This window comes from Sorex fumeus, unplaced genomic scaffold (assembly GCF_029834395.1).
Source record: "Sorex fumeus unplaced genomic scaffold, SorFum_2.1 ptg000063l, whole genome shotgun sequence".
NCBI classification, from domain to species: Eukaryota; Metazoa; Chordata; class Mammalia; order Eulipotyphla; family Soricidae; genus Sorex; species Sorex fumeus.
In genome coordinates, this window is record NW_026606120.1 from 72,187,487 (window position 1) to 72,203,384 (window position 15,898).

At 49.5% G+C, this 15,898-nt stretch overlaps 1 protein-coding gene across 2 annotated transcripts in view; it reads right to left on the reverse strand.

The window, feature by feature from the left end:
- Positions 1–10,533, reverse strand: part of SP2 (Sp2 transcription factor) — a 34,223-nt gene extending 23,690 nt beyond the window's left edge. Inside the window, exon 1 of one of the 2 annotated variants that reach the window (XM_056127079.1) lies at positions 10,449–10,533. In XM_056127079.1, the coding sequence (XP_055983054.1) occupies positions 10,449–10,455 (7 nt within the window). In that variant the 5' untranslated portion in view covers positions 10,456–10,533. The remainder of the gene's footprint in view (positions 1–10,448) is intronic. The other variant, XM_056127078.1, reaches the window with a different exon arrangement.
- Positions 10,534–15,898: the final 5,365 nt, after the last annotated feature.

Here is a 15,898-nt window from a genome sequence, read left to right on the forward strand (position 1 = left end):
CACATCCCATTGCCAGGTTTTGGGGGTACTCAACATTTTTTGGCCATGGATTCCTGCCACTTTGGCAATGGCTTACTTGGTTGTGTGCTATGGTATTTCCCAAGAGGAATTTCACTCTGCGTAAACAGTCCTTATGCTGGCTATTTTGGTCAGTTCAGCTGGGCCAAAGCCAACCAGTTACTAGGCCCAGTCTTTCCCAGTTGTCTTGCATGAAAGAATTCGGGCTGGTAAGGACAAAGAAGCCATAGGTGGTTTTAGAGAACAAGAATGAAACTAAGAGCAACTGCTTAGAACAACAAGTTGTAAAAGACTCCAAAGTGTGGATGCTAAGCAATTTAAGCAAATCTCTAGCTTTTTTTTTTTTTTGAGGGGCAGGGGAGGGCGTGGGGAGGATGGTGGGCACATCCAGATGGCTCAAGGCTTATTCTTGGCTTTGAACTCAGGGATCACTCTTCGTGGGCTCAGGGGACCAAGAGGGATGCCAGGGATAGAACCCAGATCAGTCACCTATAAGGCAAGTGCCCTACTCACTGTACTATCACTCTAGCCCCTAGCATTCTTAACCATATAAGGGGCTGGAGCGATAGTACAGAGGGCAGGACGTTTGCCTTGCACACGGCCGACCCAGGTTCGATTCCCAACATCCCATATGGTCCCCTGAGCACCGCCAGGAGTAATTCCTGAGTGCAGAACCAGGAGTAACCCCTGTGCATTGCCGGGTGTTACCCAAAAGCAAAAAAAAAAAAAAAAACAAAACCGTATAAAATAGAGCTCAGTCTCAGGAAAGACTTCATTGACTCATTAAATAAGGATTCTGGAACAAAGCATCCTCACAATGCAGCAGCCCAAAAGGAGAATTATGGACAAAGATCTTGTCTACACCCAGAATAACAGAGGCAGCTTTCCTTTCCTACTCTCAGCTTTGACCTCAACCTCAGTCCCATTGCCCTTAAAGCATCCATCAAGAAGGTAAGATTCCAATCCTCTCTTCAAGCCCATGTTCTCCCTTGAACATACATTTCACTTGCTTGTCTGTTTATTTCCATTATGGAGAAGCCTGTGTTCTCTCAAACACTTCTTTCACATCCCTTATATCTTTCTAAATAAGTTTCAATAAAAAATATTGCTTCTCGCATACACACACAAAATAGTAAGCTTCCCTTCACCAGCGAAGATCCATTATTTTTCTTCTTGCAAGAATCATCCATTTTTACTGTTTTAACTTCTCTCCTGACAATCTCTTGAATCAGCTCTAACCAGGTTGGTACCTCTATATTCACACCGGTCACATATCACCTCCACACTGCCAAGTCTAATGGCTCATTCTTAGACCTCATATCTGTTCTAACAACTGGTCCCTCTTTTTACTTGTAATAGTTTCTTCAGATGACTTCCAGGACAAACTTTCCAGGTAAGTCACTTCTGACTATTTCTTCTAAAACACCTCTCTCAAATTTGAAGTGTTTAGGCTGCCCCTGGGCTCAATCTTAGTACTTATCTCTCTCTGTCAATACCTATTTATAGATACAAGAAACTACAACCAGATGAAAAGAAACTATGTGTGAAATAAGATGGTTTCATCTAGTCTCCTTTCTTTACAAAGCAGTAATATAATCACCACATAATCATCACATCCTGTAGTCTTTAGTAATACCAAGCAAAAAAATTTTTAAAAGCTTCACATAATGGTCATACCCCACTTTTTTGCTCCCTCCCTGCCCCCTCAAAACTGTCATAAATCTGTCGTGATTATGAGGTGAAATACAGTAAGTTCTGTATATTAACTCCCAGATTTCAATCTCCAGAGAATTATAGTTGACTACCTCTGATATTTCTGTTTGGGTGCATTAAATCATTTGATCTTTGAGACTCATCCCTAATTCTGTCTCTTCTCCAATAAACAAAACTTCATCTTTACACCATGGCTCTAAACTTTAGGAGTGATCTTTGCTCTTCCTTTGTCCACATTCTATATATGATAGTGAAATCTACCTTTTGATATTAACTCCAAAATAGATTGGGGGAGGGGGAGCAGGGCAGAGCAATGGTACAGTGGGCAGGGTGCTTGCCTTGTGTGTGGCCAACCTAGGTTAGGTTTGATCTCCGACATCCCATATGGTCCCCTAAGCACTGCCAGGAATAATTCCTGAGTGCAGAGTCAGGAGTAACCTCTGAGCATTGCTGGGCGTGGCCCTAAAACAAACAAACATATAAAAAATAGATTCAGGGGCCAGAGAGTTAGCTCAACAGGCTGAGCATAAGCTTGCATATGAGAGCCCAGGTTCAATCTCTGGTACCACATGAGCCAGGAATAGGCTATCTCCCAAATCAAAATAGATTCAGAATCCGCTTGCCTTCACCGCCACCTCATTTTCACCCAGGTCCCTATCATCTCTTGCCTATATAAACAGTGAAAGCCTAACTGGACTTCTCATAGTCTTTTTGTTTTGGTGCGACACTGACTGTGCTCAGGGTTACTCCTGGCTCTGCATTTAGGAAGTACTCCAGCTGGGCTAGGGTGACCATATGTGAATTGAACCCACATGCAAAGCAAGCGCCTTAACCACTGTACCATCTCTCGGACCCTTAATTGGACTGCTGGGCTTATCTATCAGTCTATTCTCAATACGAACCCAGAGTGGGGGGCTGCATGTGAAGCCCTATGTTTGGTACCCCATACCAAATGGCCTCTTGAGCACCACTGAGTAGCACTGTAGCACTGTCCTCCCGTTATTCATCAATTTGCTCGAGCGGGCCCAGTAACGTCTCCATTGTAGGACTCGTTCTTACTGCACCACTGAGTAATGCCCCCACAATTAAAAAACAAAACCAAAAAACCAATCCAGTAGGACCATCAAACTGAAATGAAATCGTATGTTCCTCTGCTCAGTCCTCCAGGAGTTTTTTATGTCCCACTCAGATCCAACCCCCATAATTAATCATGACAAACAAGGCCCTACGTGACCAGGTACTATTCTAGATATTATTTTATTTTTCTCTTTAGTACTTCTCATTGTCTGATAAATACTACTTTTATGTTGTCTCCCACTAAGAAGCAGGGACTTCTCTCTGCCTTACCCACTGAGGCACCCACTCCCACCTTGCACATAGGCGGTGTTTAATATATACTTGTTAAATGGATGAATGAATCCTGTAAAGTGGGAGGGCTAAAAAGAAGTTTAAGAATCAGGGGTCAAAAAAAAAAGAGTCAGGAGTCAGGGCCAGAGCAATAGTACAGTGGGTAGGGTGTTTGCCTTGCATGTGGCCAACCTGGGTTTGATCCCTGGCACATACGGTCCTCCATGCACCGCTAGGAGTAATTCCTGAGTGCAGAGCTAAGAGTAACTCCTAAGCATCACTGAGTGTACCCCAAAACAAACAAAAAGAATCTGGGGTCAGACCAACAGAACAGCAGGAAGGGCGCTTGCCTTGTACACAGCCAAACCAGGTTTGATCCTCAGCATCCCGTAAGGTACCCTGAACACCACCAAGAGTAATACTTGAGTGCAGAGCCAGGAGTAACCCCTGAGCATAGCCAGGTGTAGTTCAAAAAACTAAAGTATCAAAGGGGCAGGGGGTTGGAGAGCTAATACAAGGGTTAAGGCCTTTTCCTTGCATGTGTCCCAACCCTGTTAGATCTCTGGCACCATATATGGCTCCCTGAGCACTGCCAGGAATGCCCACCAGCAGGACCAAATAAGAAAGAACTACAGGAGAAAACTTACAGTTCAGCATATCCTGGCCACTAGGTCTGAATCCACCCACTAGGTCAGTTCAGCAAACTAGTTCCAGATGCAACTCTTACCCAGACCAGTTACCTCACACACAGAGAATAGGAGTAGGGGAAAGAGCATGACTGTGTGGGGGCCAGTACAGTCCAGCCCTGGACAGATATCTCAAAGGACACTTCTCATTACCAAATCCCTAGATTTTGGAGGTTGGAGAAGATCACACCCGGTGGTGCTTTAGGGTAATTTTCGGCAGTAATTGGCAAGGACCTTAATCCCTATGAGCTCTCTCCAACCCTCATTACATTTCAGTGCTTCAATTAACATGTACTGGGGAAAAAGTACTTTCCAAGTGAATTAAAAGGATATCAGCTAAATGGACACTAGTTATCTGGCTCCTCCCAAAATTCCTTTTCCCCAAATATGATTATGTTATGTACTAGTTGAATCCTGCCTGAGTCACCCCACATCATACAGGGATTCTGGAGACATGAGAACATGTGGCAGCAGGGGATGGTGAGAATTCTTTACCTGGATAATCAGTCCCTAGAAATGTTGTAAAGAATACTGAGCCTCAGAATTCCATCTTGGAGAAAGGGAGAAAGAAGAAAACTGAGACGACATTTTCCCTAAAGAATATAAGTATACAGGGCTGGAGAGAGAGTACAATGGGTAAGGCTCTTGCCTTGCATACAGCTGAGCAGGGTTAGATCTCCAGAAAGAATATCATTATACAGGACTGGAGAGAGTACAGTGGGTAAGGCTCTTGCCTTGCATACAGCTGACTGGGATCCCAAATAGTCCTTAAGCACAAACAAGAATAATGATCACGGAGTGCAGAACCAAGAATAACCCCTGAGCATCGCTGGGTGTGCCCTCCTCTCCCCCTCGCCCCCCCACAAAAAAAAACAAGAATACCATTATGTACAAAGACATGCTTTCACTGCTTTGGCACATTTACTCATGAGTCACTCCCCACTGACACACTGGGCTGGAATCAGTTTCTGAACTGAGTGGTGACTTCATTTCCTCTCAGAAGAGAGGGCTGGCTGACCACTAATTTTTGAAGGCTTAGAAATGTTCTGCTCTGTTTCTAGACTAATCTGAGAAAACTATCATTTAGATGTGTGTGTGGGGGGAAGGGGGGACAGAATATTTCACTCCTAATTAATCACAAGGCCCTGCCTACAGTCTCTTATTCCCCATTCACACTTTCTGAGAGGCTACTTTGTGTTTTCCACCAAGTCCCATAGGACCCAGTAACAAATATCCCAAAGAGGAAACACTGGAAAGAGGACTTCTGGAAATGCTCAGACCGGTGACTGATAGATAATTCCTCAGCCACTTTCACTTGGCAGCTGAAACGAGAGGCCACCTAACATCCTAAATCACAGCACAGGGACAAACTGACATCTCAGAGGCCTTGCATCAAAAGCAGTAGTCCCCCAAGCAACATGTTAAAGCTTCTATCAGTAGCACTGTAGCATTGTCCTCCCGTTGCTCATCGATTTGCTCGAGCGGGCACCAGTCACGTCTCCATTGTGAGACTTGTTACTGTTTTTGGCATATCGAATACGCCACAGGGAGCTTGCCAGGCTCTGCAATGCAAGCGGGATACTCTCAGTAGCTTGCCGGGCTCTCCGAGAGGAACAGAGGAATTAGAACCCGGGTGGGCCGCGTGCAAGGCAAACGCCCTACCCGCTGTGCTATCGTTCCAGCCGAAGGCTTCTATCTACTGCACAAAATTCTGATGTAAAAACAAAACAAACTGTAGTGAACGGAATGAGATGTCCATAAAAAGGATATAAACAACTATGCAAGCATACTCTTCCTGTGATGACAACAGCCTTAATAAGTTCCCCACTCCTGGGAGCTGTGCACTGGATGGGGAATAGGCCACCTACCCCTTTCTTGCTTCTGTGCTCCTGAGCAGCATTCATCCCCCAAGCGCATACCAGCCTAAAGCCCCCATAGCTGAGCATCATAGTCACCAGGTGCCAGTAGCAGTCTCAGAAAATTCAGGAGTGCAAGCCAGAGCTCCCCTCAAGATGCTAGTGCAGACTCTGAGCTTGTTCCTAGAACCCTCTTTACAGCATCCAGAGGCAGTAGAAAAAAATAAGTTTTCTATTTTGGAATTCTGCCAAATGGTACAAATCTGTCAGTATCATCTGGGAGGCTCTCAAGGTTAATCTCTAATTCCTTTTCTACTTAAGCTGACAATGCATTTGAATTAGTGGTGGTCCATTAAGTTTTTATCCCCTTCATTCCAATAGCTAATAGAGAATTGTAGGCTCTCTCCTATTTTGAGGTCTCAGACCCAATGCTGCCAGCAAAAATAACACCTGACAGGCAATGAGGAGCTTCTTAAGGCAGATGTTCAGGACCCAGGAGATGGATCAAAGGGCTGAAGCACATGTTTGGCCCCTGAGAACTATCAGGTGACCCCCACTTCAAAAAGAGACTCTCAACTACATTTCAGGTAAATTAAATAAAAATGCTGGTGAGTAGGACTAGAGCTTGTTTTTCCTTCCTACAAGAGGATGAGAGTCATACAAGCGCACATTCCTCTCTGGAATTGCCTGCAACCCAACATGGGGTATATAATTCCTTTCATTTACTTCATGATGGGCTGGAGCGATAGCACAGCGGGTAGGGCGTTTGCCTTACAAGCGGCCAACATGGCCGACCCGAGTTCGATTCCTCCGCCCCTCTCGGAGAGCCCGGCAAGCTACCGAGAGTATTCGATATGCCAGACACAGTAACAACAAAGTCTCCAATGGAGACGTTACTGGGCCCGCTCGAGCAAATCGACGATCAACGGGAGGGCCTTTACCCCTACTTCATGATGCTCTCTTTACTCTGGAGGAGCTTGTGTTTTATTGAGTGTTTTCTTTTCTCTTCCTTTTAATAAAATATCTTTAGTAGCACTGCACTGTATACTGTCCTCCCGTTGTTCATTGATTTGCTCGAGCGGGCCCAGTAACATTGTGAGATTTGTTGTTACTCTGTTTGGCATATCGAATACATCATGGGTAGCTTGCCAGGCTTTGCTGTGCGGGCAAGACACTCTTGGTAGCTTGCCGGGCTCTCTGAGAGGGGTGGAGGAACCGAACTCGGGTTGACCGGCCGAGTGCAAGGGAAATGCCCTACCCGCTGTGCTATTGCTCCAGCCCAATAAAATATCTTTACATTAAAAAAAAAAAAGAAGAAAAAAGAAAAAGAGGAAGAAGATAACACCGGAATTACATGTTTCCAAAAACAAAAGTAGAAATCTCAACAAATGCAGTCCATAATGATGTCCATTCCCTAGCCAAGCTTATACTTGGTTTGGAATGCAGGCCAATTGTTCTTGGTTTAGAACTTACTGGAAAGAAGTTCACAGTCAAAGGAAGCTACCTAGGGGCTGGAGAGAGAGCACAGCGGGTAGGGCGTTTGCCTTGCATGCAGCCAACCCAGCTTTGATTCCCAGCATTCCGTATGGTCCCCTGAGCACCGCCAGGAGTAACTCCTGAGTGCAGAGCCAGGAGTAACCCCTATGCATCGCCAGGTGTGACCCAAAAAGCAAAAAAAAAAAAAAAAAAAAAAAAAAAAAAGGAAGCTACCTAGGGGCTGGATAGCATAGAGGGTGGGGTGTTTGCCTTGCATACAGTCAACCTGCTGTATCCCCCGGTATCCCATATGGTCCCCTGAATAATGTCAGGAGTTGTTCCTGAGTGCAGAGCCAGGAGTAAGCTGAGTGTCAGGTATACACTAGCCCCCACCAAAAAAAAAGGAAGTCACCCAAAGGGATGCTCTAGATATATCTCAAATAAACTTAGGAACAAAATATTAGGGCAACTCTAGGATAGAAGAGACAGTACAGGGAACTAAGGAAGGCATTTGCTTTGCATGTGGCAGACCTAGGTTAGATTCTGGGCATCATCTCAGATGGCCCTCTGAGTAACATCAGGAGTGACCCTTGAGCAAAGAGCCACAAGTGTGCCCTAAACCCTGCAAGACGTGACCCAAAAACCCCAAAACAGAACATCTCTAAATAATCTTGACCCAACTCTGTAGCCCACAGGTGGGTCCATGTAATCATTTTTAAACTCTAGTGTTCACACAAAAATATCTCAAGGCATTCAAATAAGCTACACATACTTTTAAAACAGTGTTTCTGTGCCTCGGTGGTCCTCAGTGCCCTCCATTCGAACAAATACTTCCTTAATTTTCAACCTTTTGGAAGTCAGCTTTCTAATCTATATACACATAGAACCAAAGGGGTAATGATTAGGTCTTAGAAGAAAAACATCCTACATTTTTACATGGAACTGGTGATGGGTAGAGAAGCCTGCTGAAACCAAGACAATACTAGGCTCTGGGGGTTGGTTGCAGGAGGCTTAGAATGTCTTCCTTAAGGGCACTGCTGAGACAACACTTGTTTGAAAGCGAGCTTGGGAAGGATCACTCACTGTTCCGCTACAGGGCTATGAGACTTCTCAAAAGGCTGTGAATCACTGGAAGACCTAAGTTTTCAAGGCCATAACAAAATTACCTAACTAACTTTATGCCATGGGATTCTATCACTACACAGCTGTTTCTGCTCTTCTCCAACAGGCATCTAGAGGCTCCGAGGAAAAAGCCAGCCAGTCTCAGCGCTGTCAACAGGGACACCAGACTCTTCAGGAGCCAGTTCTTGCTGGCAGGCATGCTAGGATTGGCCCAAGGACTAATTCCACTTCGGTATTCAGAGCAGGGACTGTATCTTTAGCGTCTCCCTTGGAGGATGGGGATCTCAATATCTGGAGTGACCCCCCTCCCCCACTTATTGCTCTTCTGTGACAGGTGTGAAACTTATTGTTCCATAAATTAGAATGGGAATCAAAAAATTTTACCAAATAAGAATCTGTTTCCAGCTGGTACTAATAAGGCCCCTCTGGAGCCACTGACATCAGACCACTGAGGCCATGTCTGCCCCCTTCACGGCACCCAAGAATCAAAACCAGGCACTGCCCTTAGTTTCAGGAATGCAGATGGCAGGTTTCTTTGTGCTGCTCACTGAAAAAAATCCTGCGCCAAGGGCTAGACAGTACAGCACTTGCCCTCCCTGCACAGAGTCACCTGCATTCGACCCCTTGTACCCTATGCTGTCTCCCAAGCCCTGGGAGGATTGACCCCTGGTACCCTATGCTGTCTCCCAAGCCCTGGGAGGATTGACCCCTGGTACCCTATGCTGTCTCCCAAGCCCTGGGAGGATTGACCCCTGGTACCCTATGCTGTCTCCCAAGCTCTGGGAGGATTGACCCCTGGTACCCTATGCTGTCTCCCAAGCCCTGGGAGGATTGACCCCTGGTACCCTATGCTGTCTCCCAAGCCCTGGGAGGAGTGATCGCTGAGCACAAAGCCAGGGGTACCAGCGATGTGGCCCCAGTCCCCTCTCCCCCTCCCCGCCCAAAACAAAAACACACGCCTTCCCCTCAGATGCTGCATGAAGGCAGGCCAGAACCCTAACTTGCCGGCCCAGTTATGGCTCACTACCCAAAACATCCGCTCCACGCGGGAACGCCCTCTGGGGGTGCAAAAGGCAAGTCCGTCCCCTTGAGAACGGCGAGAAATTGGTGATATGGGGCAGCCCGGGGGCCAGTTCACACACACACACAAACACACACACACGCACACCCGCGGCCTCTCCCGAGTTCTGCGGGAACCCAGTGTGCGAGGAGAAAAGGCCTGACCCGATCCATCCCAGGATGGCGTTCCACAGAGCATAAACTGAAGTGGGCATGATACTGGCCTCGAACCCGGGAAACTCAAAGTAGAAAGGCGGGGGAGCAGGGCGGCGGGGAACAAGCAGTAGGGTCCACGGGGGGGGGGGGGGGCGGGGGTTAGGGTGGGAAACAAGGACCCCCGCTGGTTTCTGTCAGAATTCTGTCACGTCTCGGGCAGGGGGTGTCCCCAGACATCAGCGAATGGGCTGTGAGCCCCGTCACCCAAACTCTGCACGTACGTCCCACCATTCGGGCTAGGGGCTGGCGGGGCTCCAGCGGGGCTGCTGGAAAGGGCGCTAGAGGAATTCCTGAGGGGGTTCGGCCGCCCCCTCAGCAGTCTGAGGCGAGAGGTCACTCGAGACGCCCTCGCGTCCCCACGCCACCTCCTGACTGGGTCGCGGCGGGAATCCGGCCGGCGTCTGCGCCCGCCAAGGCCGCGGGGCTTGGCGCCATCTCAGCTCCAAGCCTTCCCGCGTCCCTCTGCTCTCAGGGGAGCTTCGAACCGCTGGTGGGCGCCTCAGTCGGCGAGCAGGAGCCCCCGCGCACACACCCCGCCCCCAGACGCCAGGCGAGCACAAGGAACGCCTGCCGCCTCCTCGGAGCAAAACCAGGCCACGTCAAAGGGCACGGCCAGGCTGAGCGAACTCGGCCACCGGTCAGAGGGGGGTCCCAAGCCCGCCCGGGGTACCCGCTACGCACTCCGGCCCCCGGAAGCGCCGCCCTCCCGCCCAGAGGGCTCCGAGGGGGCGGGGAGTCGAACGCCCCCTTCCGGGTGCCTCCGCCCGGCTGGCCAGCCCCGCTCCTCCTCCGGGCGGGAATCCTCCCTCCCCCGCCCCTCCCGGAGCCGGGCCCCGGGGCCAGGCCCGGCCCCAGGGGGAAACCCCCGGCCCCGGGCCCCTCTCCCTACGGCCTCTGCCCGGCTTCCCGACCCTTGGGGGCCAGGAAGACCCCGCCGGCAGCGGCCGGGACCCACCGCTCATTACGACATCTTCCTCCCTGGCCTCCGCCGCCTCCGCCGCCACCGAGAGCCTGACACCGCCCGCCTAGCGCCCGCCAATCCCGGAGCCCGCCACCGCCCGAGCGACGGCAGCCTCCGCCAATAAGAGTTCAGTACATTGGGGACCGACAGCACTACTAACCAATCAAAGAGAGAGTGATAGAGCGACGTTGGTTTGACCAATAGACTCGCGAAGGGTCACTGATGGACGGTAGAAGGCGCCAACCGAAAAGCTACTGCCGAGTGAACGACATGTTTGCCAGCCAACTGGCGAAAGACAAAGTCCCGCCTGCTGCATGGTTGATAGACAGCAACAGGAAGCTAGATGGGGCGGGGCTTAGCCGAGGGCTAGTTTTGTATTGGTCGGGGGTGACCTTCCACCCACCTCTAACCTAGAAGATGAGTGATAGATCTTCCCTAAAGCCAATCAGAAGTCCTTAGGGTGAGGCCGAGCCAGACCCTATAAATAGCAATAGCATCTACCTGGCGTCTCAGTCCAGTGTGCCAGGGTCCTCCTGCGTCGAGGCAGCCCAGCCCACGCCTGGTGAGTGGAAAGTCACCAGCCTTTTACTAAGTTCCTGACCGTCCATCTCCATTAAGGCGAGGAAGATAAGCCCTTCGGGCGACTTGGCGAAGCGGGGAATTGGACTTGGAGACATTTGAGGGGGCGGGGCTTGTTTTCCTGAAGTTTGAGCTCCTGTTAATTCTCACTTGTTTGTTCCAATGTTGGTGGGGCGGAACCCTGTGCATCAGAGTCACTTGAGAAGCTTTCCAAAAGCTTCCCAGAACCACTCCCGTTTTGGGATGTGTAGGGCGCACCTCAGAGAGCGCCTTGGCTCTCTCTCTAAGCAGCCTTTCGGGTGAGCGACGTTAGTCTCTGCGCCCCCCACTTACGCGAAGCAGGCACGCACCTCAGGGTAGGTGTAAGTTTCTCTCCCTGGGTTTGCCTGTGGATAGGTGATTCTGGAGCGTTCCCGGGCTCTGGTGAGAAGGAACGCACTCTGGCTTAAGACCAGCCAGGGTTCTAATGTGAACATCACCCCCGCCAGAAAGTAAGAGGGACCGCAGCAGACCCCATTAGATCCCGAGAGCCCCTCCCCCAAACAACAACAACACGATCAACATCCCAGAGAGACTGAAAACTCCCCGTGCCTTAGGTCTCCATCTGCCAAATGAGAATCGCCCGTGCACAGCAGCACAAGTCCAACGGCAAGGCCGTTTTATTTTAACCATGACCAAAGAAATGCATTTGCATCCTGCCCAGATTGAGGAAGGAGTTCCATCCAGATAAACGCATCCAAGTTGAAAGAGCACTTAATGCAACCTCGCCTATCTTAACCATACCCTGAACTTGAACCAGTGTCTACTGAAAAACTATCTTCAGCTTCCTCTGCAGCGCCTTCCTCTTTTCACCAGAAAACAGGAGATGCAGATGGGCTGTGAAAATACAGGATCAAAAGAACTTGGCAATACAGTCCACTGAGTGGCCTGTTTATCCCCGTGGTCAGTGGCCGAGGGAAGCTGTGGATGGCTGCCCCCACCTTAGCAACTCCAGAAAATATTATCCTCATTGCTAATTTGGACAAGATCAGAATCCAAATATGAAAATACAGTGTCCAATTAGAGCTAATAAAGCCCGTGGAAATGGGACCTTTGTATACACATATACATACCTGAGAATATGTAATATGGGTCTGAATAATACTTGCCTTATTGCTGATAAACACTGCGGGAGAGCTCAGTGATCAGGGACCTTCTTGATTCATCAGGTGGGGCCTGGGACATCTGACTGGAATTGTTGGCCTCATACCAGGCAAGTACTTTAACCCCTGTACCATTTTCTCTGGAGGAGGTACAGATACTTCTTCCTTCCTCCCATCTTTTTTTGTGTGTGTGTGTGTGTGTGTGTAGGGGGGGGGGCATCCTGGGTGGTACTCAGGGCTTATTTCTGACTTTGCACTCAGGAATTATTCCTGACAGTGCTTAGGGGACCATATGGGATGCCAGGGATCGAACCCGGTTTGCCACATACAAGGCAAGCGCCCTTCCCATTGTACTATCGCTCTGGCTCTACTATTGTACTCTGTTATGATTTTTCTTCTCCCTCCTCTCTTCTCCTTCTCTCTTTCCTTAATCAGTTTGGCAGTTTGAAAACCGTTTTCCTAAAGGGTCAGTGTGATGAAAGGGCAAGGCAGGGGCCCAGGATGAGGTTCCATGGTAGAATATGTGCTCTTCAGGTAATGAGGCTCAAAATTCACCCCTTGATACCCTGGTACACAGTGCTGAATGAGTGGTTCCTCTTTCTTAGCCTCAGAAAAAACAAGACTGAAGATAGTCTTGTAGTTAAAATCCTGCATTAACTCCCTACTCCCTTCTTTTTAGGCAAACTGGCCTTCATATTGTCACTGTATGTGCTTCATCTCCCTCCCCCAGGGGCCAGAAGAGTAGAAGAGTGGGTGAGTCAGGTGCTTCCCTTGCACGTGGCCAGCCAGATTCCAATCACTGGCACCCAGGCTGGTATCCCAGTCCCTGCCAGGAGTGATCCCTGACTGCAGAGCCAGCAATAAGCTCTGAGCACAAGTGGGTGTGGCCCCAAAACAAAATTTCCCTCCCCGTCGGGTTCCCTGCTTACAGATCCTTTTTGCTTCAAAGAAGCTCCTAACTCTTAGGCTTACCTCTACAGAGCCTTCCCTTCCAGTAAACTCTCATTTAATCCCCTGCCCCAAAACAAAACTCCTATGCATCCTTCAAATCCCTACTCAAAATCTGCACACCAGATGCCTGCCCAGCCTAGCATGTTTCTTGTTCTTGTGGATTATTCTTGGCACATGTAAAAGGCTTTACTGCATTAGATGTTTGGTTTTGCATCTAATTCCCTGCTAGAGTGGGAGCGGTGGTAGAATCGAGGATTGACAGGCAGTATCTGCAGAGATAAAGAGTAAATATTTCTGTCCAATTACCTATGCATCTAGCTTGTTTCTGGAGACTAGACATTCTGTTCCCAGGCCATTTTTCAAGTGGAGATTGCTTCACTGTCAAGCCAAGCACTCCACCCGGGTTCCATGACTCAGCTATTTGAGGGTGCAGGGGTTTGAGGTGGGGGGAGGAAGTGGAGTTGACTAGCCTGCTGGGCCACTGCCAGGACTCTCTAAGATGAAATCTGGATGCTGCTCCCACCCCAGAGGCCCCATCGTGAAGACAGCAAAAGAGGAGGGAAAAATGTGTTCAGGGGTGGGGGTCGGGGTAGAGATTTAGAACGTGGCTTCAGTTCTTAGTTACTTGAATGTTTTCCCTCTTTCATCTGCTTGTCTTTGGGCCATACCTGGCGTTGCTGGGGTTTGGTGTGGTTACTAGGTTGGAACCTGGGGCTCCCACATGCCAAGCCCTCTGCCCTCTCCCTGGCCCTGCCCTGCCCTTCCCTTTTACAGGCCAGGATTCTCTCTGGTCTGAGGCACAGTCCAGGAAGGGTAAGCTGTCAAAAGAGAGGAGCACATTACTTTTCTTTTTTTTTTTTTTTTTTTTTTTTTGCTTTTTGGATCACACTGGTGACGCACAGGGGTTACTCCTGGCTCATACACTCAGAAATTATTCCTGGCGGTGCTCAGGGGACCATATGGGATGCTGGAAATTGAACCCGGGTCAGACACGTGCAAGGAAAATGCCCTACCCACTGTGCTATCACTCCAGCCCACGTTATGCTTTTGTCAGACTATCAGGGTCGTTAGGCCTCATTTACACTCAGATCACCTCACAACTCTGCTTCCCATCCATCCCCTCCTTGACAAGAAAGGAGAGGCCTGTTGCCTCCTGCGCCGCTCCTAGACTCACAAGAGAGCTTTGGCGACATTCTAAAGTCTGGATCCCATCCTGGGACCATGGAATCATAGGGACTTGGGCCTTAGAAATGTCCTGGGGTGATTCCCACAGGTGGACAGATGTTAAGACCCACTCCTGAGCCTAAAGGTGTCTCCCCCAGACCAGGAGCGCCTGTACTTTCACCTGCCCACTGATGTTTTCCTTAGCTGCTCATCTGCTCCTCTGGGTTCCAGCTATGCCCCAATGTCAGATGGGGAAGGCGGCCCTGGCCCCAGGGCTTCTAGGGCAGGTTGTCTCTTAGTGATGCTTCTGCTCTAGTTTCCAAGTGCCCGCAGCCTCTCCAAGTCATCATTTCCTGCACCCCACCAGAGCACCTTGTTCCTCTTATCCACCTCTGCAACTGCCGCTCCCAGCACACATAGGTGCACGGTCAGTGTCTAGACTGATTGGCTGCTTTACCACATTCTTTTTTGGCCTCTCAAGCAGTGAGCAGGGGGCCCAGGGGCCACCACCAACGACACTTGGTCAACCAGCCCAACTGGGTGATTCAATGCTCCTGCCTGGCAACGCTCAGGGACCCCCAGGGCTATACCCATGCAGTGATGACAGGGTTTGAACTCTAGTAACCTCTGAACTGTCTCCCCAGCCCCTTGGCCACATTCTTTCAAGATTTGCCATGGACTCACTCCTGGCTCTTCCAGGCCTGACTTCCTCCACTTCCATCTCACATCTTCCCTGCCTACCTTTTACCCAGCTTCCAGCTTCCTTTCCCTATACCTTTTCTGCCTCCAGACAGACTCCTGGTCCTTTCCTCCTGCTATGGGCCACCCCCATCGAATTCTTTAGAACCAGGGAGTAAACAGGATGCCTTAGGAGAAGCGGTAGGTAAGCAGACCATGGTCCACTGAAAACCTGAATACCAGCATCCCTGCCCTCAAATCTGTCCGGGCCTCACTGCTCACTGCAACCCAAGCTTCACACTCGCTTCTTTTTGAAATTACAGCTGACTCAGTCTTCTAGAGGCTGGCCATTTGGCCTCCAGGATTTCCCTGGAACCCTGCTTCTCCCTTTTCCCTCCCTTGTATTCTATATTCTTCTACATTCTTACTCTTTCTCTCGGGCTGAAACGATAGCACAGTGGTAGGGCTTTGCCTTGCGCACAGCCAGCCCCGCTGAGCCAGGTTCAATTCCTCCGCCCCTCTCGGAGAGCCCGGCAAGCTACTGAGAGTATCTCACCCGCACGGCAAAGCCTGGCGAGCTACCCATGATGTATTCAATATACCAAACACAGTAACAACAAGTCTCAAAATGGAGACGTTACTGGGCCCACTCGAGCAAATCCATGAACAACAGGATGACAGTGCTGTATGTAGTGCAGTGCTACTCTTTCTCTCAAAGCTTCAGGCTTTTCAAACAATCCCTGTTGCTCCTCTCTGCCCCATGAAAAATTTGACAGGACAAACACCACCCTAATTCACTTCACTTCACATTGAAGTGAATTACGGTGATTTTCCCTCTCCAGAGCCTGTGATTTCAGTTACCCAGGTTTCCTGCCTTCTTTGGGCATGAGAACTTGACAAAGGCTGTGAACTGTATCTCCTAGATATACT